This window comes from Pseudonaja textilis, chromosome Z, assembly GCF_049901715.1.
Source record: "Pseudonaja textilis isolate UNSWEBS1 chromosome Z, rPseTex1.2, whole genome shotgun sequence".
NCBI classification, from domain to species: Eukaryota; Metazoa; Chordata; class Lepidosauria; order Squamata; family Elapidae; genus Pseudonaja; species Pseudonaja textilis.
The window spans coordinates 25,410,773-25,437,694 of record NC_142008.1 but is presented as its reverse complement, the minus strand read 5'-3'; the positions used below and the strand labels follow the sequence as shown (position 1 = coordinate 25,437,694).

Sequence of the window (26,922 nt, the reverse complement as noted above, 5' to 3'; positions counted from 1 at the left end):
AGGAAGTGCCAAAAAATACAGATGGTCAAGTAGCAACCTTTCCCAATGTAAATGATGAAGTGGCAAGGCATGGAAGAAATATTTTCAGGGTAGATAGACATTGGAACAAATTATTCTGGCTCTCAAGGCTGGGGGAAAAATATCAAGTCCATTTAATTGGAAGCAAGGGAGAAAATACATACAATTTAAATCTTGAAGCAAGTAAGCAGGCAGGCAGGCAGCAGGCATATGTGTGGGTTAACTTGTAAGACATGTTACAGGCAGATTTTGTCTGTATGAACAACTGCTTTCTTGTTTGCAATAAAGCTACCCATCAACCCACATTAAATCTGTAAAATCTCTGCTATTAGCTGGCTACTGAATACAGGGTTGAGTTTTTGAAAGTCTAGCTGTATTGCTATCCATGTTGTGTATACAAACAGCTGTATGACACAGATTACTGCTGTATGAAAATAATAAAGGATATTTTGTAGATGCATGCAGAGAGACTGGAATTGCTGGATATTTGCACAGCTTGCACAGAGTACAACACCCAATCTACTGTTACTTTTACTTTCTTATATTGAAGACATCTATACAACACAACACCAAGACTAGAACCATGTTTACTGTAATGACCATTGAGTGCCTGCTTTAGAAGAAAGAGGAACCTTGAACAGTAAAACTTTACAGAAATTGTCACTTGCAAGGCAGGAAATTGTCTGATTGGCTGGCTCTTTGTGGGAATCTAGGTTGGTCCTTGTTTGTATATGGGGGGTAAATTTATTATTTAGGCAAGATGGATCTTTCAGGGGGATTCATTGTTCTCACGCCTCTTTGGGATCTGTTTTTTAAACTAGGTGGGGAAAAAAGATACCTTGGATGAATTTAAAATGTAACACATCTAATTGGGGCAGTATAATTGCAGCACAAACACATATCACAAAGTTCAATTTTAAAGTCAACATAATTTAACACCCTTATTATCAGGTACTGATCCTAACACTAGGTAAAAGGAGAACTTTGGGGAAAGGACTAAATGCAAATTGTATTATTTAATATAAAACAGAACAGTGATTCCAAAGATGATATAATCCAAATATTTTTAACCTATAAAGAAATGCATTTCTTAATGATAAGAGACTAGGCCTCATTAATACTTAGAAGACGACAAATGAATATTAGGGTTATAGATTAGATTGTTAAGTTAAAAAATATCCAAACCAGTCAGAAAGCTAAAAGTCCATACTTTCGTTAAGAAAATTATATGGATATGTCCCTAGGGACACAGGAGTTGAGCTAGTCTAAATATTAACAGTAAAATAAAGGATATCTTGTACTGTTTATTCTTAGGTAATCTTAAAGGAAAAAGTCCCTCTAAGCTCTCTCAGTGGAATAAAGAAATTGCATATATCTTACAAGCAGAAATTCCATTTTATGAAATTTTCTTTTTTTATTACAGTGAAAATCTTTTATCCAAGTTCTTTGTTGTTCCTTCAATAGAAATAACAAAAATCCTGTAAAATAGCTGTATTGAACTACAGAGAATCTTGAGGAACTTTTTGAATAGCTGACAAGAAGTGATGTAGAATCACATTGGGAGTTATAAGCCAAGTAAAATTATATTTAAATTAGTTATCTGAACCTAATAAAACTTCTGATCTTGTTTATTTAAAACATTTTAATCTCCTTTAATCTATTTTGCTCTCACAATAAATCATATTGTCTCATGTTACATTCAGTAACAACATACTAGGAATTTGCTGGATCCTGTGGAGAACCACAAATGCATCTGACAGCCCCACTTTAACAGGATGATTAGTTGAACTTATCTGTGTCACTGAGACAGGAATCTGCCAAAAAAGGGATAAAAGAGATAAGTTTTTGAGACAATCAATTTTTGATAGTATCTATTTATCACTAACATGCCATATTATAAAATGTAATCAAATGCTGAACAAGGTTCACACATGGTAACCTGATCCTCCTTAGCTTTATGTAGAGTAAAAGGAAAGGAGGGGAGGAACATTTTCAGTATTGCAAACCTGTGTTAATGGAACCTAACAACAAAAGCAGAGTTAGTATTCATACTTGTGCTTATCTGGACTACTGGAAGGGCTAATATCAGGCTCTTTTTCCTGTCTCTGAAGAACATTTCCACATACCATTACATCTCCCTCTACTTGCTACTGGGCTCTGCTTTTATCAGAAATGGAGTTTATTTATAACTGCTCTCCACAAATTTTCTATACAACATTAAACTGATTAAACTTTCAAAAAAGAGTACATTCAGTTGGGGATGAGAAAACATTATACAATAAAAAATACAATGAGATGAAAGCTAATATTTAAAGTTTTGGCAGACCTGCTCACCAATTTCATGTAAGTATTTCAGCAATTATGTTTTCAAGTCTGTCACCAATAGACTTCATTGTTAGATCACTCTAGGAACAAAACTCACAAAAACTTGAAATACAATAAATATTTTTGTCAAACAGTTTAATTTGCTTATTGTGTAAATAGCTTTTTTCCTAATGTTGTTTTGTGAGCACAAATATAATTCTGCACAAAGACAGAAAGAAAATAAATATGATGGGAAACAAATTCCATTTCTGTTACTGAATATTTTATAGAAATTCTGTTAATTCTGGGGAGCAGCAAAATGTCAATCCATTTGGACTGTCTAAATTAAGGGGGACATTGGTCTTTGCATTTTAAACATCCAAGGAAAGGCTGGTTTTGAAGTAATTTGCTTTTCAAGATTCTTTTAATTTTAGAGTAAATAGTAGAAAGGTTTACAAGCTATGCTAATGTTCAGAAATACAACTGTTTCTTTCCTAATCAAATTAATAATAGTCCAGTATAGTCCAATGTATTCCATACATTTTTCTAAATTTGCTTAATGTGAAAGCTTTACCTGCTCTTTAAGGCAGCAATGAGATCCTCAATCCTGTAAAAGCTATTTACTATTTTTGTAGAATGTGCTGGAGGAAAGATTAGGGTTGGGGGTCAGGGCGGTAAAAGAACAAAACAGAAACTAGACTTGAAGCAGAGAACAATGTTTTCTGTTTTAAGAGGTAGACACAGAACAAAAATTTTCAATGTTGACTTGTAAATTTAACTGGCCCGATTTCATTATTATTTTATATAATTTTATGTAATCTTAACTAAATTACAAAAGATTACAGATGAAGTACATTCACATATCCCTACAGCCTATTTATAATTATTAGGTCCATGCTTTGGGCTCATATGTTCGTCCTTCCCACATGACAAATGGCGAATGAAAGCTTCTCCATGAAAGCTTCTAGTCATAGTTGGTTCCAAACCAGGGTGAATCTAATTGTTATTCAACTATTTTCAAGAGCAGGATTGTCTTATAAGTGTGGCTTTTTTTAAAAAAAGAGGAATGGTCTAGCCCTAAGTCTTCTTTAGGCATTTAACCACCAAGGAAGCTGCAGATTGCTGGACAGATAATTCTTCTTTTTTTAAAAAAACCAGGATAATTATAAATAGTTTTGGCTATCTTGCATTTAAACAAATGTAAAATATCAACTCCCAAAGTCCCTTTTTATCAAATTGAACTAAAAGGAAAAATGTGGAATATTTCTATTTGACACTATGTATTTCCTGAGTTGTTTAAGTGGGAACTGATTTATATTAATAAGAGTCATCAAATCAGGATATCAAACTAGTGTTTTAATCCAATTCTTTATCCCTATTGATATCTCTACTGACTTCATTTGTTTAATTTTATCTTCCAGGATCATCGAAAGAAGCTATTACTGTTATAAAATCCAGAGAGCAGTTGAATACCAAAGATGTTTTCTCTCTTCCCGAGCATATAAATCCCACATTTACCTTTTAAAGCTTTATATTGACTATCATCAGATTCTTTTAACTATTTTGCAACCAAAAGGAGAGGATGAGGAGATCTGAAGCTCACAGTAGCACATTAGTGTTTCTGATGCTTGTGATGATATTTGTTTGCATCCATTTTATTTTCCTTGTCAGGAATAAAATCTATAGTTGTTTCATCCAGTAAATTTTTTTTCTGAACAGAATGAGGTATGTTCTAACAAATAAAGTGAGATGATGCAATGTGTTTCAAGAGTGTGTTACAAGCAGCTGCCAAATGTAAGTCATCAGAGCTGGATGGATCAAGGCAGAAACAAAAAGTGTGGAACATTCTAATGTAATGTTATATTGTATCTCAACAGCCCCACATTTTCTATCAAAACCTTTGCTGTTTGATAGGCACATGAATAGAAGATTAGGCAGTAGAGCCAGACCAAACATGTACATTAAGACTCATAACCAATTGTTACTTTTGACCTGTGATGTCTAACATCAAGAGTGGAGAAGGTGATGTTTTCTAAATGTTGATTATCTAGAGCTCCCGACATCATTTACAAATAGGAATGCTGATACTTGTAATTTGGCAACAATTGGATGAGCACAGATCATCTATTTCTGTTTCAATGGCTATGCCTAATATACAAGAGATTTTACTTTCCATTATATCTCTTAGCTCTCTCTTCCTCATACAAAAACCAAGTGTTTCTATTTTATAATAGTATCCATCTGTACACCTTAGATCCTAGAAACTAAAAGATAAATGATCTCTAGAATTTTTATCATGTGAAAATTTTTATTTGATCTTGAATTTATATTTATTACATGTTTTTTTTCTGAAGTCCTAATTCCTCGCCAAACAACCGATCATGGCAGAAACCCTCCCTCCCTCCTTCTTTTCCTACCAAGCTTCCCAGAGGATTCTCTCTTTGGGATTTGCCAGGAGAAATCCAGGAGGTGGATTTCCATCCTATTTCTGTTTTTTTTTCTGAAGTGAAACAATTCATTACCTGATCAGACTCACCTCTTTATAGCCAAAAATTATACGGCCATCATTGAGAAGAGTTGCCTGAAAAGTGAAACTGCCCAGGTTGTAGTTATCTTGTAGATGTACATGATCCCATTGAACAACTAGTGCAGTGCCTGTCAAGTTGAGAAAAAGAGACAAAAATACTGGAGGAAAGTATATGATTGTAATTTAATAAATTAATTCAACTTCCTTGACTTTGATACCTTACAAAATTACCTGAATATCTAGAATCTGTTGTCAGTGTAAGCCATAACATAGGACAGCCTAGATTGGGGTAGACTAATCATACTACCACAACTCAAGTAGTAATTATCTTCTAAAACAAACATTATACAGGAAGTGTAATTACACCCTCTTATGAAATATTGAACAACATAAGGAGATGTAAAATTCAGGTTTATTTCAACATTTTCTAACTAATTTATGGAAATAATCAGTACCAGTGACTTTCCAGAAGTACTGGAAATAACATTTTTTTGTATAACAAAAGATACTATGAATTGAAATACATCATCAATTGAATGGCTAATGTGCAAAGGAGCCAAAGCAGTAACAAACACTTATCTGAAAATAAGCTCAAAGAACATGGAAGTTGTACATCCAATATAAGAAACAATTTCATTATAATTAGATTTATATATATTTTCTTTCAGCTCCCTCTAAATATCCTGTGTGTATATTAAAAGCTCCCAAGGATCTACAGAATTCTTTTTCATGCAGAGACAATATAGCTGTCTTGCAAAAGCAGCCCTGGTAGCGCAGTGATTAGAATGCATTATTTCAGGGAAACCCTGCATATAGCATGGAGTTCAATCCTGATGAGCTCAAGGTTGATTCAGCTTCCATCCTTACTATATCAATAAAATGAGGATTCAGATTGTTGGAGGCAATGTATTGACACTCAGAGAGCGTTGTAAAGCAGGATGGGCAGCATCTAGGTCTAAGTGCTATTGTTATTTGAGGCTCTAATTCTCCAAAAATATTTAATGCAAGACATATGGTAAATCTGTAGGCTCCATGTATCTAGTGGGTCTACCAATTATGGTACATATTTATCCAATTGTCAACATATTTTTCAAATTTCTTTAAACACAATTGACAACAATATTTCTGTATCTATTTAGCATTACATTTCATAAAGGCTATGGCAAGTTAAAATTGCAGTGTTTTGTCATGGGAACTTAACTCAGTGGAATAAATATGCAGTTTGGATTAGAAATATTAACTACATGGAGTTATCTGACTAACAGTCTGTAAGTTTTAGAAATGTAAGATATCAAGAATATCAACCTCTATTACTGAAGAATAATTGTCACTTGACTCATGCTTCCCTAGATGTGGCCACCTTGATGGTTACAGGCAGCTGAAGTTGAAAATCAAATATGCTACACCTAGCTAATACCTGGAGGAGAGACTACAGGAAATGTCAGACTGGTTGGCTTGGCTGGAAAATCAGATAAAAAGTATCTGGAAGAAGAGGATGGTACAACAAAGTAACACTGGGGCGTCTACTAAGTCCAGAAACAGCTCAGTTTTCATTCACCCGAATGTAATTTAAATTACTTCTGAAATCCTGTCTCTTGGTCTGATTATAGAAATTAGAATCCAGTAAAAATATGAAGTGCTACAAGGTCCTTGTTTCTGGTGTGCAAGAAATTCTGTGAGAATGAAAGGTATTTATTTCTCCAAGAAACCATAACATTATATAGAGTGCAATATATATGTAGATATAAATGGATGTTGACTTCTGTTTTTAATTATTTTGGGGTAGGTTGTTTTGTCATTTTATCTGAGGTTGCAAATTTTGCAACTACTTTTTTAATTAATTCATTGATTTAATTTCTAGCTTGCTTAATTTCAAAACAACTCTATGGCTTCACAAGTTAAAATAATCAATTTTATATAAAACTATAACCAATCTTCCAAGGGACAACATAATCTCCAATCACATTCTTCAACTAGTACCGTGTTTCTCCAACAATACGGCTCCCCCAGCATGTTTCCTAGGCATGAGGTGAAATTAAGCCATTCCCCCCAAATTTAGGCCTATTTAAAATATGCGAAATGGGGAGGGGGGAAGGGGGGGAACTTGCCATTAGGAGAGGCCCTAATTCCTCGCCAAACAACTGATCATGACAGAAACCCTCCCTCCCTCCTTCTTTTCCTACCAAGCTTCCCAGAGGATTCTCTCTTTGGGATTTGCCAGGAGAAATCCAGGAGGTGGATTTCCATCCTATTTCTGTCCTTCAAGGAGATGAAGGTGGGGAATGCATTTAAGGGTGTGCTAAGGGTCTGTAGGATGATTCCCTTTCTCTTATGTTTGGGTTGGAAGGTTTGCCTCTGCTCAAAGGGCAAAACGGATAGATGGTTACCTTTTTAAAACTACTGGGAGGGGAAGAGGAAGCTGCCTGGCCAGTCTGTATTCTTAGGAACTGATGGAGGGAATGAGAATAAAGAAAACTTAAAGAGGGGGGAAAAGGTCCACAGGGTTTTTTTGGGTGGCTGGAGCAAGGGGAGAGCGCCCAACCATACAGGGGACGAGACCGTGACCTGAAGCTGTGGGGTGGGAAGCAAAGCAAGTTGTGTGTGTGGGGGGAGAAATGATGGCATCACCCTCCTGCTGCCGCTTCCACTCATCAAAGCCCGAATGACTCAGCAACTTGCAGGATGTTGTTGATGGAGCTGCCATCAAGCAAAGTGATGCCCCTGCAAAAGGGCCGGTGATTCTCACTGGTAGAGGGGTCTGTCCTGCCGCTGCTGCTGGTGTTGTTGGAGATGGCGTTGGCAAGAGAGGCGCCACCACCGGCGGAAACCATGGAAGCTATGGAGGCAGCTCCCCTGCCTGAGAAGCGGCTGAAATGCTGCTGGTGGAGGAATGCGCTTGAACCGTTCTTCCACCCACTGGAAGACCCACTTCTCCTCTACTGCTGTGATGTTCAGCAGGGACTCCAGCCTCTGTGTCTTGCCCAATGGCAGCACTCCGAATGCAGCATAAGCCATGATGAGGGTAGAAGGGAAAACTATGGTGGTGGAGGAAGCAGCAGCGGCAGTCGACGAAGTTCCCGTGATGCAAAGTGCCCCACCGATGATGACATCCACACTGCCGCTACTTGCCTGCTGAGCAGGCCTGCAGCCGCCTCCATAGCTGGGTCTGCATCAAAGGCACTTGGCGGGAGTAGGGAGCCTTCCACCTTCCACCATGATTGGCTGTTAGGAGCGGCTGGTACCAAGGCATGGCTGCCCATGGGGTGCTCTAGGAGAGGGTGCGCGGGGGGGGAGAAATTAAGTCACCCCCCAAAAGACGGCCTAGCCATTTTTTCGAGGGTCAAAAGAAAATAAGGGCCAGCCTTATTTTCTGAGAAACATGGTACTTTAACCTAATGTGTGCAGGAAAAAATAATTATTTTTAAAGATTACTTAAATGTGGTCAGGGTATATATAAGTACGTAACTATAGATTATGTATATAAACTGTTCTATATACATATACTATATATTGTATGTGTACTATGAGTGTTTTATTGTTATGATTGTAATTCGCAGGGAATCTCTTTGCTGCAGTGATCAAAGACTAATAAAATTATTTTGTTCTCTCCAGGCTAAAAGGTGGATAAACCTATTATTTTTTCAGAACTCAAGCTGTTAAATCAGCAATAATTCTACTGAATGTAGATACTATAGCTGCAATGCTTCTTCCTCTAAATCTAAATGAAAAAAAATCTAAATCCACCAATATCCCAGATTAATCAGAAGTTTACAGTAGTGGAAAGGCTGGAATACATACAGAGGACAAAAAGTAGGATGGTGTAGGAGGTAAAACCCAAGCCTTATGGATGGATTAAGGAGTTGAGCATGACTAGTTATAAAAGAGAAAACTAAGACCACACCATGCTGACTGTATCAAAAGTAAGTCACACATCCCGCAACTCAGCTTTAACCTTCAACCACAACCCTACCTCAACCAATCCACCATCACCCAAGACTAGGCACGCACGCCCCTAACTACCTCAATTCCAACTACTGCTGGCCTTAAATGCAAGCTACTCAATGCAAGAAGCCTTGTAAATAAAATACCTGAATTTTTCCTCCTACTAAATATGGCTAAATTCGACATTATATTTGTCTGTGAAACATGGCTCAACGCATCTCTCCCTGACTCCATTACTACAGTAAGAGACTATCATGTTTACCGATCAGATCGTGAAATTCGTAGAGGAGGTGGTGTTGCTATCTTCTATAAAAAGTCCTTACATCTAAAAAATATCCAAGTTACCCAGGAGCTTGCTCTTCCTGAGAGCATTATCTGTGAACTATCCTTAAATATCACAATTCGATTCTTACTATGTTACAGAGCACCTGATTATGACATCGAACATGTAAACAAGCTAAATTCACTACTAACATGGGCAGCATCCTGCCCATACCCTTTTATCTTTCTTGGTGATTTCAATCTGCCTCATATTGACTGGACCCTAAATGAATGTACAACTGAAACCATACATGCAACCTTTTACAATGCTGTTACAAATCTGGGACTGGAATAACTAGTAACCAACAACACTAGAATAAACAACTGCCTCGATCTCATCTTCTGCAATAGTTTGAATTTAATTTACGGAATACAAACTAAAGAACCCTTTTCCAGCAGTAACCACAATATGATTGACTTTTGTCTCAACATACGTCCACACAAAAACCACCACAATGACGTAATCCCCAATTATAACTTCAAAAAAAGGCAACTATGATCTTATAGACAATGATCTCTCATCCCTTGATTGGCAATCTCTATTCACTGGATGCAATACTGTTGAAGACCATTACAACATATTTTTACTTGAAGTCAAAAGAGTCATCAAACTATATGTACCAACAACTACTCCCAAAACAAAACAAAAAAACAGATTGCCCATAACAATAAGGAAACTTCAATCCAAAAGAGATCACTCTGGCGGAAAAACAAATCTGGTCACGTTGCCAATTTCAAAAGCCGATACAAAAATTTATCCCACCAAATAAAGACCGAATGCACCAATTATCACATTAAACAAGAGGAAAACCTTCTAAGCACCAATTCCACCAGTGCTTTTTACAATTTTGTAAACAACAAACTAAAAGATTTAAGGTCCATCCCACCCCTGATAGGACCTAATGGTAAAGACTGCAATGACAACACCATTAAAGAACAACATCTTTAACACATTTTTTGGCTCAGTATTTGTAAACAGCAATGGATCATGCCCAGTATTTCCTAGCCGAACCACAGATAACTACAATGATCTAATACATATCGATTTTACAGAAGACAATGTTGAAAAAGCACTACGCAATCTAAAACCATCTCTATCTATTGGACCGGATGGAATATGTGCCTATTTCTTAAAAAAGCTATCCACTGCCATAGCCAAACCTCTAAGCATAATCTTTGAAAAATCTTTCAGGACCAGCTCCTTGCCTAACCTATGGTCACAAGCCACAGTCATTCCCATGTTCAAAAAGGGAGACCCTAGCCTAGTTGAAAATTACAGACCAATCTCCTTATGCTGCGTCTCCTGTAAAGTCATGGAATCAATTATTAACCAATCCACCATCCTCCACTTAGAGACATACAACCTACTCTCCAATAAACAATTTGGTTTCAGAAAAAAACTATCCTGTAATCTGCAACTCTTACACTGCAAAAACATATGGACTACACAACTTGATCAGGGCAAAACAATAGATGCAATCTACATAGACTTCTGTAAAGCCTTTGATTCAGTGGTACATGACAAACTACTACTAAAAATAAAATCCTATGGTATCTCTGGACAACTGCATAACTGGATAGAAGCATTCCTGTCAAACAGACAACAAATGGTCAAAATTGGGAGCGTCCTATCAAATTCTGTACCCGTCAATAGTGCTGTCCCCCAAGGCAGTGTTCTAGGACCAACTCTCTTCATACTCTACATAAATGACCTCTGTGATCATATTAAGAGCAACTGCGTTCTTTTCGCTGATGATGTAAAGCTGTTCAATACACAGAACAATACTGCTACCCTTCAAAAAGATCTTGACTGTGTATCAGAATGGTCAAACAAATGGCAACTTCAAATCTCAACAAATAAATGCTCTGTCTTACATATTGGCAAAAAAAATCCGAAAATAAAATACAAGCTGAATAGTCAAGATCTTGTTGATGATCCAAGCTCTGTAAAGGACCTTGGAATACTCACCTCTAATGATCTAAGTGCTAGAGCCCACTGCAACTACATAGCCAAAAAGGCATTAAGAGTTGTTAATCTAATCTTACGTAGCTTTTTCTCTGGTAATATCACACTGCTAACTAGAGCATACAAAACATTTGCTAGACCAATACTCGAATACAGCTCATCAGTCTGGAACCCACATTACGTATCTGATATTAGCACAATTGAGAAAGTCCAGAAATATTTCACAAGAAGAGTTCTCCACTCCTCTACTCGTTGTAGAATACCTTATGCCACCAGACTTGAAATTCTAGAACTAGAAAACCTTGAATTACGCCGTCTTCGGTCTGACTTAAGCATGGTATATAAAATCATACATTGCAATGTCCTACCTGTCAATGAATACTTCAGCTTCAACCATAACAACACAAGAGCACACAACAGATACAAACTCAAGGTTAACTGCACCAAGCTTGATTGCAGGAAATACGACTTCAGCAACAGAGTGATCAATGTCTGGAATACTCTACCTGACTCTGTAGTTTCTTCCCCAAACCCCAAAAACTTTAACCTTAGACTGTCTACTATTGACCTCACCCCTTTCCTAAGAGGTCTGTAGGGGGCGTGCATAAGCGCACCAACGTGCCTACCGTCCCTGTCCTATTGTTTCTTTTATTTTTATTTTTCTTATATGTACCCATTTCATGTATTCATAACTATGTATACACTTATACTTATTATCTTGTAAACAATTGACAAATAAAATAAAATAAATAAAAATAAAAATAAAATGTAAATATTATGCTGTTGTTGCTCTAGCTCCATCTAGTGGCCGGGGACAGATAAACCTAACAATATCATCTGAAGCCAGGCTCCATTTTCTGTCAGCCTTTGGAGAAGACAGAAGCACATTTAGTTTAGTTTACTTTATTGTCATTGCACTTTGTACAACAAAATTAAATACCATCTTCAGTGTACATTAGGACTATTAAAATAAACACAAACACACATCCTTCACATTCTATACACTGAATTGAAAACCCCTGATATTGCATTAATATTGTACTATTCAGTAGAATTCAATAGAGTTACTGCCCTGGGATAGAAGCTGTTTTTCAGCCTATTTGTCCTTGGTTTTATTATCCTGTACTGTCTGCCAGATTGTAATAGTTCAAAAAAAAGGTGCCCAGGATGAGATGGATCTTTGAGAATGTTTTGAACTTTCTTAAGGCAGTGGGAGCTATAAAGCTCTTCCAAAGAGGGAAGAGGGCAACCAATGAACTTCTGTACAATGACATTAACTCTCTGGAGTGCTATCTGCCACTGTGCAATCGGCAAACCATACAGAAGTGCAGTAAATATATTCTCTATGGTACAGCAGTAGAAGGTCACCAGCAGTTTTTCATTCAGTTGTTGTTTTCTGAGAAGTCTCAGGCAGCATAATCTCTGCTGGGCCCTTTTGACTAATGCTACAATGTGAGCATCCCAGGTCAGGTTCTCTTTTATGGTAAAATCCAGAAACTTAAAACTGGTCACTTGCTTTACTCGGTCTCCATTGATAAGCAAGGTCTGCATGTCTGATCTGTTCTTTCCATAGTCCATTATAACTCATTGGTCTTAATGGTATCGACAACCAAGTTATTGTCTCCACACGATGAAAACAACTGCTCCATCTCATCTTGGTAGGCAGACTCATCCCCCACCAGAGATGAGTCCCACCACAACCAGCCATTTCGACCATGACACAACTGGAAACTGGCGACGTCCCTCACACAGAGCATTGCTCGTGAAGTTCAGGCTGCTTATTTGTTGGTTGTTATGTTGGTTGTTGGTTAATGCTGTCTATCTCGTATTTATATTTTATTTTCACTATTTTTATTTCCTCAGTTTCACCGTACCCTGTTCTTACAACAAAACATTCAGATCCATGCCATGGACTTTTTCACTGAAGAACGGGGGTGGGGTGGTGGGTGTTAGCTGTCTGTCAAGCTGCACACAGAACAGCCGTCGACTAATACATAAATGGCAGTCAGAGGAAGATATTTTCCCTATTTAAAACAGGACAAAGATCAATATATCAGAATTAAAAATCTGAATGATAGATTCCTTTTTGCTGAAAATTTTGAATTGGCAGGGTAGCAGCTGCCAGGAATACCTTACAGTAGTGGATTCTGATAAGTGAACTGGTAAGCTGGACTAAATGATTTACAATATTCCTTCCGACTTTTATGTTTTGTAAATCTATAAAAGAGTGGATGGCTTAATTAACTCATATATATATATATATATATATTCTTTGTACAGTTCCAGCAACAAAATTGGATTTTGTTTTTGCATGTTACAATTTTATGTCAGATACTGACCTTTGAGAGCAGTAAATAAAGGCAGGGTTATTCAAATATTATACGGTACTGACACTTCAATTATCTTTATGAAGTTTATTAACCTCTCTGTTTCTATAATATGCCCTATGTTTATATAAAATATGACACAAATAAAAAATATTTTAATTCATTAATGGATATTTATTATGCAAATGGTACTAAAAAGAAAACACTATAGATTCACTTTTTTAACAATGCTAACTGAAATTTTATATAACAACTAAAGCTTTTATAGCTTTTATGGATTATAATAATAGATAATACATGCCTAGAGACTCTAGCAGCAAAATTTTAACTAAATTAAAGTTTTATATGCAGAGGAATAGCTAATTAAATGTATTACATTTTAAAGAGCTAAATATTATGATCAATCCACTGTGTAATTTCCTACAAAGGGAAACAAACAGCAGCTAAACTAAAAGTAATCTGAACAAAACTATTCATGCTTACCATTATCAAAGTATCTTACAGTAGAATTTCTCGAAACGCTGGGGTCAAAATTGGCCATCAAGGGTGCAATATACTGTGTTGCTGTTAACATCTGATGCACAACTTCTCCTGTGTAAATAAACCCTGTAAAAAGAGAACAAATAGCAAAATCACATCACTTATCATTAAAAAGATAATACATGCTACTCTTAATTAGAGGCTGCCAGAGTATCTTAGAATTATTTTCAGTCTTTATGAATGAATCTGAGTTGCTAAAGAACATCAGAATTTCAGTGATGGAAAAAAATAAATATAAAAGCAAAAAAGAAGGATCAAACTTGAAAGGAAAAAAAATCTACTTCAAAGTTTAGCAAAGTTTTAGGGAGGGTTTGTGATTAGCAACCAGTTTGAAAAGGGGAAAATTTAAACAATTACACAAGGATCTTCTTGATTCACAAGTTTGATTGCCTCTTACTATGTGAAAACTACCATGCATATTGTGGCATTTTTTTTTAGATTAGAAGATTAGAATTCTTTATTGGCCAAGTGTGATTGGACACACAAGGGATTTGTCTTGGTGCAAATACTCTCATTATACATAAAAGAAAAGATACATTTGTCAAGAATCATAAGGTACAACACTTAATAATACTCATAGAGTACAATAAGCAATTAAATCATAGTAGGAAACAGTCAATATAGATTGTAAGGATACAAGCGACAAAGTTACAATCATACAGTCACAGGTGGGAGGGGATGGGTGATAAGAAGTGATGAGAAGATTAATAATAGTGCAGACTTTGTAAATAGTTGGACAGTGTTGAGGCAATTATTTGTTTAGCAGAGTGATGGCGTTTGGGAAAAAACTGTTCTTGTGTCTAGTTGTTCTGGTGTGCCATTAGCGTCGTTTTGAGGGAAGGAGTTGAAACAGTTTATGTTCGGAATGTCAAGGGTCTGTAACTATTTTCACTGCCCTCTTTTTGACTTGTACAGTATACAGGTCCTCAACTGAAGGCAGGTTGGTAGTAATTGTTTTTTCTGCAGTCCTAATTATCCTTTGAAGTCTGTGACTATCCTGTTGGGTTGCAGAAACAAACCAGACAGTTATAGAGGTGCAGATGACAGACTCAATAATTCCTCTGTAGAACTGTATCAGTAGCTCCTTGGTCAGCTTGAGCTTTCTGAGTTGGCGCAGAAAGAACATTCTTTTTGTGCTTTTTGATGACGTTTTTGATGTTAGGTGTCCATATTAGGTCATGTGATATAATAGAACCTAGAAATTTGAAGGTCTCTACTTTTGATACTGTGTTGTTTAGTACTGTAAGACGTGGTAGGATGGGAGGGTTTCTTCTAAAGTCTACCACCATTTCTATGGTTTTAAGTATGCTCAGTTCCAGATTGTTCCGGTTACACCATGAGGCAAGTTGTACAACCTCCTGTCTGTATGCAGATTTGTCATTGACTCGAATGAGACCAATCACTGTTGTGTCATCTGCAAACTTCAGTATTTTAACAGATGCATCAATTGAGATTGATATATGGGGAGAAGAGAAGTGAAGAAAGTCATTGACATATAGGGAGAAGTGGAGAAAGCACACAAGCCTTGGGAGGTCCCTGTACTAATTGTACAAGTATCAGATGTGATTCTACCTTGCGTCACCTTCTGCTAAGAAGCTTATGATCTACTTACAAGTGTGTTCAGATACTGCTAGTTGGTTTAATTTAGTTAGAAGAATGTCTGGAATGATGGTATTGAATGCTAAACTGAAGTCTACAAAGAGGAGCCTTGTATTTGGAGATTCAAGGTGTTGTAGGATGTAGTGCAGAGGCATATTAACAGCATCATCTGTTGATCTATTTTCTTGGTATGCAAACTGCATGGGACCTAACAGCGGATCTGTGATGGTTTTCAGGTGGGACAGCACTAGCCTTTCAAAGATTTTCATAACTACAGATGTTAGAGCAACTGCTCTGCAGTCATTCAATTCCTTGATGGTGGGCTTCTTCAGCAATGGGCATTTTAAAGATTACCACACTTACGTAGCACAACCTTTTGAGAGCTATGCTTATGCACAGTCATGGATATATTTCTTGCACAAGGATTCAGAGCAGTGAAATTGTAGGGAAAAATAAATCTAATGAAGTACTGTTGCTATTATTTTGATTCATGTCAGATTTGTAATTTCTTTCTAAAGTAACCACATTCAATGGATGTCTTCACATTATTCCCAAATGATGCAACTTATAGGCAATGCTGCAAAATGTATCCACCAAGCAACTGGAAAACTATAATTTCATCTTTAAATTACATTCCTTAGTAAATATCAAGGATGCTTTTAACCTTTTTCTTAAAGAGAGAAAAATAATTACAAGTTTATCATAGTTTCTAGGATCAAATGACAATTCCAATCAATAAAAGCTGGAAAGCTACAAGATTAATCAGATTTAAATGAATACTTATTTATTTAATCTATTTGTATGTCACCTCAATTACAAAAGCAACTGTAGAATTTTACTTGATGTATTGAACATTTTATCATTCCCACTTACACACTGAATCAACCACAATGTCAGCTAAGCAGATTCTTGAATAGATTTCCACAGAAATTTGGCAAAAACTAGTTTACATTGTCTAAGATCCAGTTTTCCAATAGCTTTTGCTCTTAGTTGATGCTACAGGAGTCTGTGAAATAATTCCAAATCTACAGTTTCCTAAAGTATTTAATCTTCTTTTTTGAAAGGATATTGAAGCTTCTGAAATCTTCCTGATCTTGGTTCTCTTCAGATGTATTGGACCTAAACTATCACAATCCCAAACAAGCATATGCTAGCTGTGAATCATAGGAGTTCAAATTCAACATTCTAAAAAAAAAAAGTATCTTGGAGAAAGCTGATTTATAGATCAAATCATATGACACTATGTTCTAAACTACTGGAATCAATTAATGTAATTAGTAAGTTACTAAAGGAGATTAAAAATGCAATATAATTTAGAGGATAAACTAGGAAATTTAAAAACATAGAAATGACTAGTGCAGCTGCTGAAATAAGGGCTTTTGTTATAAATGCTCCATGACTTCCATTTAGTAATATGGATGGCACACTCAAATAATAAAGTGTATTACTTACACTTTTTAACAGCACTCACCTAATAGCACTCAGTGGTACTGTTTGTCAAAAGATGGCTACCCCAAATGTGGAAATTCTACTTGCAAAATGGGACAGGTATTTAAAAAATTCCAATGGATGCTGTCAAGCTGTGAGAAATTTCCATAGTAGATTGAATTTTGCTCAGATCTTTACCAAATTCCTCTCTTCTGGTTTTAGATGCCATATTTTCTTAATTCAGTTTTTCCTCCTTTATATTGATATACAGTCAATGATGTAGATTACAATTCATAAAAAAATGCAAGGAAGGGTAAGATAATTCTTCCTCAACTTTAAGATTTTTGGCACCAATTTGCTCACATCGTATAATATCTGCCACTCGATACTTTTTCCCTTCTTAAAACCACCTTCATTTTAAGTGTATGTCTATTTATAGCTATTACAGACAACTAGAATCGAATCTATATCATAATAAATATGTTAAACTCTTCTCCCCGCCCAACATTGTGCCTTGAAGTATAAAATCCATTTCATTTATTCCAAGCTTTATATGTTCCTGAGCACAAGGTAAAGAAACCTGACTAGGTAGGATCTACTTTTTATTATTTCAGTATTAGCCTATAGTCCAATAACATAAGCCTAAGAATAAAATATTATAAAATATATTGCATTAGGCACAGACTTAAAATGAAGGCAATTTTAATAGAGGAGCGAGCATCAAAATGGCAGGTGTTATTCAATTTGAGCAAAATGGTGCCAAGCATCCAAACTATTCATACAAACAAATGAGATCAGAGCTGACAGTGACTGATGAGTAAAGAGATCTTGAAATGGTAAAGGATTTGGTCATGGTATTGACACAATATACATTTGCTATAAAAAGATTCAACAGCATGTTAGGGATAATTAAAGTATTGAAAACAGAGATGCCAACATTATAATGCCTTTATATAAATCAGTGGTGTGAGTGCATGTAAAATGTTGGGTGCAGTTCAGAGGAGCCAACTAAGATGAGCAAGCAGCTGAAGCAGATTCTCTAAGAGGAAAGATTGTGAAACTTGGGGCTTTTTAGACTAGAGAATAAACTAATGAGAATGAATTGGAATGAGGTATATAACATTATGTATGGTGAAGACAAAAAGAAGCTATTTTCCCTTCCCAAATATTAGAATCAAATTCATCTAATGAAATTTAATCCTGTAAGACAAAAATATTTTTATACAACATGCGATATTTAAGACTGGAATTCATTACCACTAGATTCTATGGAACTACCACTACAGGTGAAACTCGAAAAATGAGAATATTGTGGAAAAGTTCATTTATTTCAGTAATGCAACTTAATGAACCTAATTATGAGATAGACTCATTACATGCAAAGCAAGATAGTTCAAGCCGTGATGTGGCATAATTGAGAGGATTATGGCTTACAGCTCATGAAAACCACAAATCCACAATCTCAGAAAATTAGAATATTGTGAAAAGGTTCATTATTCTAGGCTCAAAGTATGCACTCTAATCAGCTAATTAAGCCATAATACCTGCAAAGGATCCTTGAGCTTTTAAATGGTCTCTTAGTCAGGTTCAGTAGGAATCACAATTATGGGAAAGACTGATGACCTGACAGTTGTGCAGAAAACCATCATTGACACCCTCCATAAGGAGGGAAAGCTTCAAAAGGTAATTGCAAAAGAAGTTGGATGTTCCCAAAGTGCTGTATCAAAGCACATTAATAGAAAGTTATGTGGAAGGGAAAAGTGTGGAAAAAATAGGTGCCTCCGCAGCCTGGAGAGGATTGTCAGGAAAAGGCCATTCAAAAGTGTTGGGGACTTTCAAAAGGAGTGGACTGAGGCTAGAGTCAGTGCATCAAGAGCCACCACACAGACACGGATCCTGGACATGGGCTTCAAATGTCGTATTCCTCTTGTCAAGCCGCTCCTGAACAACAAACAACATCAGAAGCGTCTTATCTGGGCTAAAGAAAAACAGAGCTGGTCTGTTGCTCAGTGGTCCAAAGTCCTCTTTTCTGATGAGAACAACTTTTGCATCTCATTTGGAAACCAAGGACCCAGAGTCTGAAGGAAGAATGAAGAGGCACACACTGCAAGATGCTTGAAGTCCAGTGTGAAGTTTCCACAGTCTGTGTTGATTTGGGGAGCCATGTCATCTGCTGATGTTGGTCCGCTGTGCTTCATTAAGTCCAGGGTCAACACAACCATCTACCAGGAGATTTTGGAGCACCTCATGCTTCCTTCTGCAGATGAGCTTTGTGGGGATGCTGACTTCATTTTCCGGCAGGACTTGGCACCTACCCAAACTGCCAAAAGCACCAAAACCTGGTTCAATGACCGTGGGATTACTGTGCTTGATTGGCCAGCAAACTCGCCTGACCTGAACCCCATAGAGAATCTATGGGGCATTACCAAGGGAAAGAAGAGAGACATGAGACCAAACAATGCAGAAGAGCTGAAGGCCGCTATTGAAGCATCCTGGTCTTCCATAACACCTCAGCAGTGCCACAGGCTGATAGCTTCCATGCCATGCCGCATTGAGGCAGTAATTGTTGCAAAAGGGGCCCAAACCAAGTACTGAGTACATATGCATGCTTATACTTTTCAGAGGTCCGATAATGTTCTACGTACAATCCTTGTTTTATTGATTGCATGTAATATTCTAATTTTCTGAGACTGTGGATTTGGGGTTTTCATGAGCTGTAAGCCATAATCATCACAATTATGACACATCGCAGCTTGAACTATCTTGCTTTGCATGTAATGATTCTATCTCATATATTAGTTTCACCTTTTAAGTTGCATTACTGAAATAAATGAACTTTTGCACGATATTCTAATTTTTCGAGTTTCACCTGTAGATTTAATGCCGGATACCAACTCAACTGACTTCAAAAAAGAGTTGGTACAATTCACTGAAGTCATGATGATTCATGGCTAGTAGCCTTGATAGCAATGTGACTGCCTCTGAAAACCTTCTGCTGGAAGGCTAATTAGTTGGCTGCTATGAGAATAGACTGTTGGGCTAGGGGGTCTGTCTGATCCAGCAGAGCATTGCTTGTGTTCTGACATGTGATGTTCAGGAATAGATTTTCAGTTCCATTACTGATCTCTGTCCTTTCAGAAATGTCCACTCTTACTCCCTACCTTTCAATCTTCAGCTACACATCAGGAGAGAAAAAGAAAAGAGACAATTTATATTATTGCCATATTTAGTAACAAGGAATCATATAAATAAACATCATGTCATCAATAGATCCGGAATAACTTTCTTCCCAAATTTCCTTTAGCAATAATTGAATTTACATATGGATTGAAAATGTGAGCATATTAGTTATAGAGCGGTTTTGCATCTACAGAACACGTATTTTGGTGAAGCAGCTTAACCTCAGAGTGGTTTTTCTCAATACAACAGAGAAAGCTCAGGCTGTTTGTCAAAGAAGAGGCTTAGTTTTTACAACTGAGACAGTGCATGGTGAAACCATATGTTAAAAGCTTAGTGATACAGGAAGTGCTTACTAAGCTGAAAACACAACTGTCTACCAGCAATGATTACACAAGGAATGGTTTTGTCTGATGAATACTCCCAATGATCACAGATTACTACGCTCTTTGAGTATAGCCAGTCAATGTGACTTTATGGGACAGACTATTATGCTGAAAGTCAACATTTGCAAAGAGTCCCTTTTAAAAGATAAAACTTTATTTAAACTCTTCTTCTTGCCCAGAGGGTTCAAAGATAACAGTACTGCTTATGTAATCATATAATATCACACTGTCATGTTGAAAATGCAGAGATTAGCATAACAGGGTATAAGGGATTTACTCCCACTTGCTGAGGCCTTCAAAATGTGTAAGTTTTTCAGTTCTTATTTAAGCCAGACAAGTATCATGCCTGCTCTACTAGTAATTATTCTCAAAAATAAATTCCACTGAAATTGAAGATGAAAACTATAGCAGAACACTAACAGGAGACATTGAATATGGCATATCAGTATGTGACATATTTGCTATACCTCTGGAAATTCTGATCAATATTATTTCATATGGCAGGGATTTGTATAATATTTAATATTTTAAAATCAGGGTAGTTTTTGTTTGTCTGTTTTTGGTTTCCCTTTTGTATACCACAGTTGTAATAGTAATCATCATCACCATCTTTATCATCATTCATCCACAACTGGCTTCAATTTGAGTACCTAAAATTATTTGGCTGCTTCCTACCTTAAAGCAGATATTTGCTCTTAAGACAGAATCATAGCCCTTTCTAACCCATACTTTCTTGTATCTTTATTACAAGCCTATTTTTTCCTGGTTACAACAAAGACTGAAATTATATGACCAGTGAATATAGACAGAGTCCTCTTTGATGTTTTATCCGACATCTAGACCACATACCACAAAGAGCTTCTGAAGCTTGGAGAGACACTCGACTTAGAAGGGGAAGCTTAGGAGCAGACTGGAGGAAAGCAACCTCCCACTGCAACGAGGGGAAGTCCTTTGAATCCAGCACGAAAGAAACCCGGGTCCAAAGCTGTGACAGTCAGCTGCGATCGGGAAGCAGGAAACTGAATCAATGCAAGACATCAGAAGAAGAACGGCAGACTGGGACAGTTTTTGAGAGGTGAGAGAAGATACCCTGTGAAAGACTTTGACAGAGGGAGTCTCCGGAGAGAGTGAATACAGCGGCTAATTGGTGGGGGATAGCGGAGCGAAAGGGAGAGGAGGAATCAGAACAGTTTGACAGCTGAGAGAGAGCACCGCAGAAGAAAAGATCGAGACTCTGTGAATAAAAACTTAAAATTTCTACGATTTGGATTGATTACTAGGAGAGCAGAAAAGAGACATTAAAGAGAACAATTGGAACTTTAATGGAAAACTGTAGTTGAATGGAGAGTGGAACCATTTTGATAGAAAGCTGTGACCATGCAGTTTGAGAGTGAAAGTGACTAAGTATTTAAAGATGACTGAGGAAACAGGAAATGAGGACAATAATGTGACCTTGTGGAGAAGGGAAAAGAAGGAAGAAGAAGAAAGCTGAATAGTTTCTAAATATTAAATTCAAAAGTGTATATTGAAAAAAAATCTAAAGCAATATATATATTCTAAAGCTATATATATATATATGTGGATCTTTGGTTGTTCGGGTTTTCTCCCGCGTAAGATTCGAAGTATCTAGGCAACGTTTCGATGAAGTCTCATTCATCATCTTCAGGCTTCTGTCTCCGGCTCTGTGCTTCTCAGAGTAATGTGAGATTGCAGCTGCTTCCTCCTTTTAACTGCCAGTGGGGGTGGGACTTGATTGGGTGGGGGTGTGTTCTCATTGGTAGGGGTTTGGCTGTGTTCTGATTGGTTGGGGGTTAGCCGTGTTCTGATTGGTTGGAGGCGTGTTCTGTTCAGGTGGGGGCTTGGTTGTGCTCAGGTTAGTCTTAGTTGCTGGGGGATTTGAGCTGGTGAGTTGTGATCTTGCTGTTTGGCTTCGAGTTCGTGGTCCTTCTGCATCTTCATAGTGGGTGTCGGTTTGCTTCATGTATGGCTCGGAGGGGTTTGAAGTGGGTAGTGATGCAGCTGCAGTGCAGCTTCTGGTCCATGGTCGTGTCTCATCTTCTGAGTGGGTGGGAGTCTGTTTTCTACATGGAAGTGTGGTGGTGGCATCTTGTGTGGCTCTGATGGGTGTGGGTCTGGTGTCCTTCTTCATGTTAGGTACTCGTCTGTTCATGAGGCGGGTTTCCAAATGGCTGGAAGGCGGGAGGTGTCATCTCGTTTGTTCATGCTGTGTGGGCGTTTTCTATCTCTATGGCTTCTCTGATTATTCTGCTGTTGAAGTGTTGGTTTTGGCGATAGTTCTGGTATTTTTAAAATCAATTTCATGTCCTGTGGCTTTGAGGTGTCGGACCAGGGAAGAGGTCGTTTCTTCTTTTTGATTGAGTTCTTATGTTCTTCAATGCGTGCACTTATTCTTCTGTTAGTTTGTCCAATGTATGTGGTAGGGCAGGCAGTGCAGGGGATTTCATATACTCCTTGGTTTTCTAATTCGATTTTGTCTTTGGGGTTTCTTAGGATGGTGGATATTTTTCTGTTTGTGCAGAATGCTGTTTTGATGTTGTGTTTTTGGAGGATCTTGCTAATTTTGTCTGTAGTGCCTTTTATATATGGGAGGAGGGCTTTGCCGTTTTCTTGTTCTCTGTCTTGGATTTTGGTTGGGGTTTCTTTTTGGATTAGGTGGGTAATCTTCTTTCTTTGGAATCCATTGGCTGCAAGTACGTTGGTGAGAGTGTGTAGTTCGGTTTTTGGTGTTGTTCATCGGCTAAGCATTTTGTTCTGGAGATGAGTGTCTTGGCTACGGAATTGATCTGTGCTGGGTGGTGGTGTGAGAGTGCATGTAGATGGCGGTTAGTATGTGTTTTCTTCTGGTAGATGGTGTGTCCTAGGGAGCCATTGGATCTTTGTATACCAAGACATCTAGGAAGGGAAGTTGGTTGTTGGCTTCTGTTTCCATGGTGAATTGTATTTTGGGGTGTAGGCTGTTGAGGTGTGTGAGGAAGTTGTTCAGTTTTTCTTTCCCATGTGGCCAGATTATGAAGGTGTCATCTACGTATCTGAGCCAGAGTTTGGGTTTGTGGTCGTATTTTTCTAGAGCTTGTGTTTCAAAGTGTTCCATGTAGAGGTTTGCGATGACAGGTGAGAGGGGTGATCCCATGGGTGCTCCTTCTATTTGTTTGTATTTTTGTTCATTGTAGGTGAAGTATGTATTGGATAGGCAGTGGTTGGTTAGATCTAGGATGTGCTTGGGGGGGGTTGTATTTGTTTTGGATGGCTGTCAAGGCTTCTTTTATTGGCACTTGGGTGAAGAGGGATATGACATCGAAGCTTACTAGTAGGTCGCTAGGTTGTAAGTTTTGTTTCTTTATGATCTCGATGAATTGGAATGAGTTTCTTACGTGTGAGTTGATGGATTCTGCATAAGGTTGTAGTTGTTTGGTGCTGCATCTTCATGGTGGGCATCAGTTCGCTTCATGTATGGATCAGAGGGGTTTGAAGCAGGTAGTGATGCAGCTGAGGTGCGGCTTCTGGTCCGTGGTCGTGTCTCATCTGTGTGGGTGTGAGTCTGCTTTTTACGTGGAAGTGTGGTGGTGGCATCTTGTGTGGGCCTCTTGGGTGTGGGTCTGGTGTCATTCTTCATGTTAGGTACTCGTCTGTTCATGAGGACGGGTTTCCAAATGGCTGGTAGGCAGGAGGTGTCATCTCGTTTACTCATGCTGTGTGGGCATTTTTCTATCTCTATGGCTTCTCTGATTATTCTGTTGTTGAAGTGTTCGGTTTTGGCGATAGTTCTGATATTTTTTAAGTCAATCTCATGTCCTGTGGTTTTGAGGTGTTGGACCAGGGAAGAGGTTGGTTCTTCTTTTTTGATTGAACACAACAACTCAATCCACAATTTGATACCTCGGATAACAACTAGTTAATTAATTGATGTATAACTAATTAATGGCTATATATTATTCATAGACTTAACTGAACTATAAGAATGTTATAAGATATAGTATATAAGAAAACAATCACACACATATTTATCTATATTTATTGAATTATATATGTTTACTATATAAGCTATTATATACTGCTCAAAAAAATAAAGGGAACACTTAAACAACACAATGTAACTCCAAGTCAATCACACTTCTGTGAAATCAAACTGTCCACTTAGGTAGCAGCACTGACTGACAATCAATTTCACATGCTGTTGTGCAAATGGATAGACAACAGGTGGAAAGCATAGGCAGTTAGCAAGACATCCCCAATAAAGGAGTGGTTCTGCAGGTGGTGACCACAGACCACTTCTCAGTACCTATGCTTTCTGGCTGATGGTTTGGTCACTTCTGAATGCTGGCAGTGCTTTCATTCTAGTGGTAGGATGAGACAGAGTCGACAACCCACACAAGTGGCTCAGGTAGTGCAGCTCATCCAGGATGGCACATCAATGCGAGCTGTGGCAAGAAGGTTTGCTGTTTCTGTCAACGTAGTGTCCAGAGCATGGAGGCGCTACCAGGGGACAGGCCAGTACATCAGGAGACGTGGAGGAGGTCATAGGAGGGCAACAACCCAGCATCAGGACCGCTACCTCCGCCTTTGCGCAAGGAGGGACAGGAGGAGCACTGCTAGAGCCCTGCAAAATGACCTCCAGCGGGACACAAATGTGCATGTGGCTGCTCAAATGGTCAGAAACAGATTCCATGAGGGTGGTATGAGGGCCCGATGTCCACAGGTGGGGCTAGTGCTTACAGCCCAACTGGACATTTGGCATTTGCCAGAGAATACTAAGATTGGCAAATTCACCACTGGCGCCCTGTGCTCTTCACAGATGAAAGCAGATTCATATGAGCACATGTGACAGACATGACAGGGTCTGGAGACCCCATGGAGAATGTTCTGCTGCCTGCAACATCCTCCCACATGACCAGTTTGGCAGTGGGTCAGTAATGGTGTGGGGGGGCATTACTTTAGGGGGCTGCACAGCCCTCCATGTGCTCGCCAGATGTAGCATGACTGCCATTAAGTACCGAGATGAGATCCTCAGACCCCTTGTGAGACCATATGTTGGTGCGGTTGGCCCTGGGTTCCTCCTAATGCAAGACAATGCTAGACCTCATATGGCTGGACTGTGTCAGCGGTTCCTGCAAGATGAAGGCATTGATACTATGGACTGGCCCGCCCATTCCCCAGGCCTGAAATCAATTGAGCACATCTGGGACATCATGTTTCGCTCCATCCACTAAAGCCATGTTGCACCACAGACTGTCCAGGAGTTGGGGGATGCTTTAGTCCAGGTGTGGGAGGAGATCCCTCAGGAGACCATCCACCACCTCATCAGGAGCATGCCCAGGCATTGTAGGGAGGTCATACGGGCACATTGAGGCCACACACACACTACTGAGCCTCATTTTGACTTGTTTTAAGGACATTACATCAAAGTCGTAAAAGTTGGATCAGCCTGTGGTGTTTTTTTCCACTTTAATTTTGAGTGTAACTCCAAATCCAGACCTCCATGGGTTGCTAAATTTGATTTCCATTGATAATTTTTGTGTGATTTTGTTGTCAGCACATTCAACTATGTAATGAACAAAGTATTTAATAAGAATATTTCATTCATTCAGATCTAGGATGTCTTATTTTTGTGTTCCCTTTATTTTTTTGAGCAGTGTATTTAGAATTATATTTAATTAATTTACTAAAAGGATTAAATAAGATCAGAAAATTAAGCGGGTTACAGACTATCATAGATTATAAACAATAGTGATATTTAGTTTTACGTTGTTGTATAAATACATACATATATATATATATATAAAGTGTGCATAAAATTAAGGAGAGATATTACTAAGTATATTAGACCTTGTAGTGATAAACTGAAGGGATTAGAATAAGATAAAATGGAAGAGATAAACATAGAAAATGCAGAAGGGATATGATACAACGGATGATAATATTGGAAGACTTTCTTAAGAAAACAGGTAGATTTGGGAAGCCTAAGATGTCCACTATGACAACTACTGCTAAGATTGGGAAGAAAAAAACATCCAACCCAACATCAACGATAATATCACCAGCAGGACAACGTTTGATAGAGGGTATGCTGAATCCTGAGAAGGTGAGTCAGGTATCAAATATGCAAACAATTCAAATGGCATTAACAACAGTATAAGAAACGATGGTGAGAAACCACGCAGACTTTAAAACTGAAATGGGGGAAATGAAAAGTAAAATAGGGAAACTAGACAAGAAGATAAGTACAATTCAACAAATAGTAGTAAAGACTACTATTAAAAAGGAAAGCTGTAGAGGCAAAGGTTGAACAAACAGATAAGAAAGTAGAATCAATAGAACAGAAATTAATGGGAGAGAACAGGAAATTAGAAGAGGCAATTGCATATTTGG

The 26,922-nt window shown here is 37.9% G+C and overlaps 1 protein-coding gene across 8 annotated transcripts in view; it reads right to left on the bottom strand.

Annotated features, from left to right (window-relative positions):
• PLXDC2 (plexin domain containing 2) overlaps positions 1–26,922 on the bottom strand; it is a 328,341-nt gene that overhangs the window by 55,446 nt on the left and 245,973 nt on the right. For all 8 annotated transcript variants that reach the window (XM_087917531.1, XM_087917532.1, XM_087917536.1 and 5 more), the window contains 3 exons: positions 13,889–14,011; positions 4,859–4,977; positions 1,733–1,832 (listed from right to left, as the gene is read on the bottom strand). In XM_087917531.1, the coding sequence (XP_087773657.1) occupies positions 1,733–1,832; positions 4,859–4,977; positions 13,889–14,011 (342 nt within the window). The remainder of the gene's footprint in view (positions 1–1,732; positions 1,833–4,858; positions 4,978–13,888; positions 14,012–26,922) is intronic.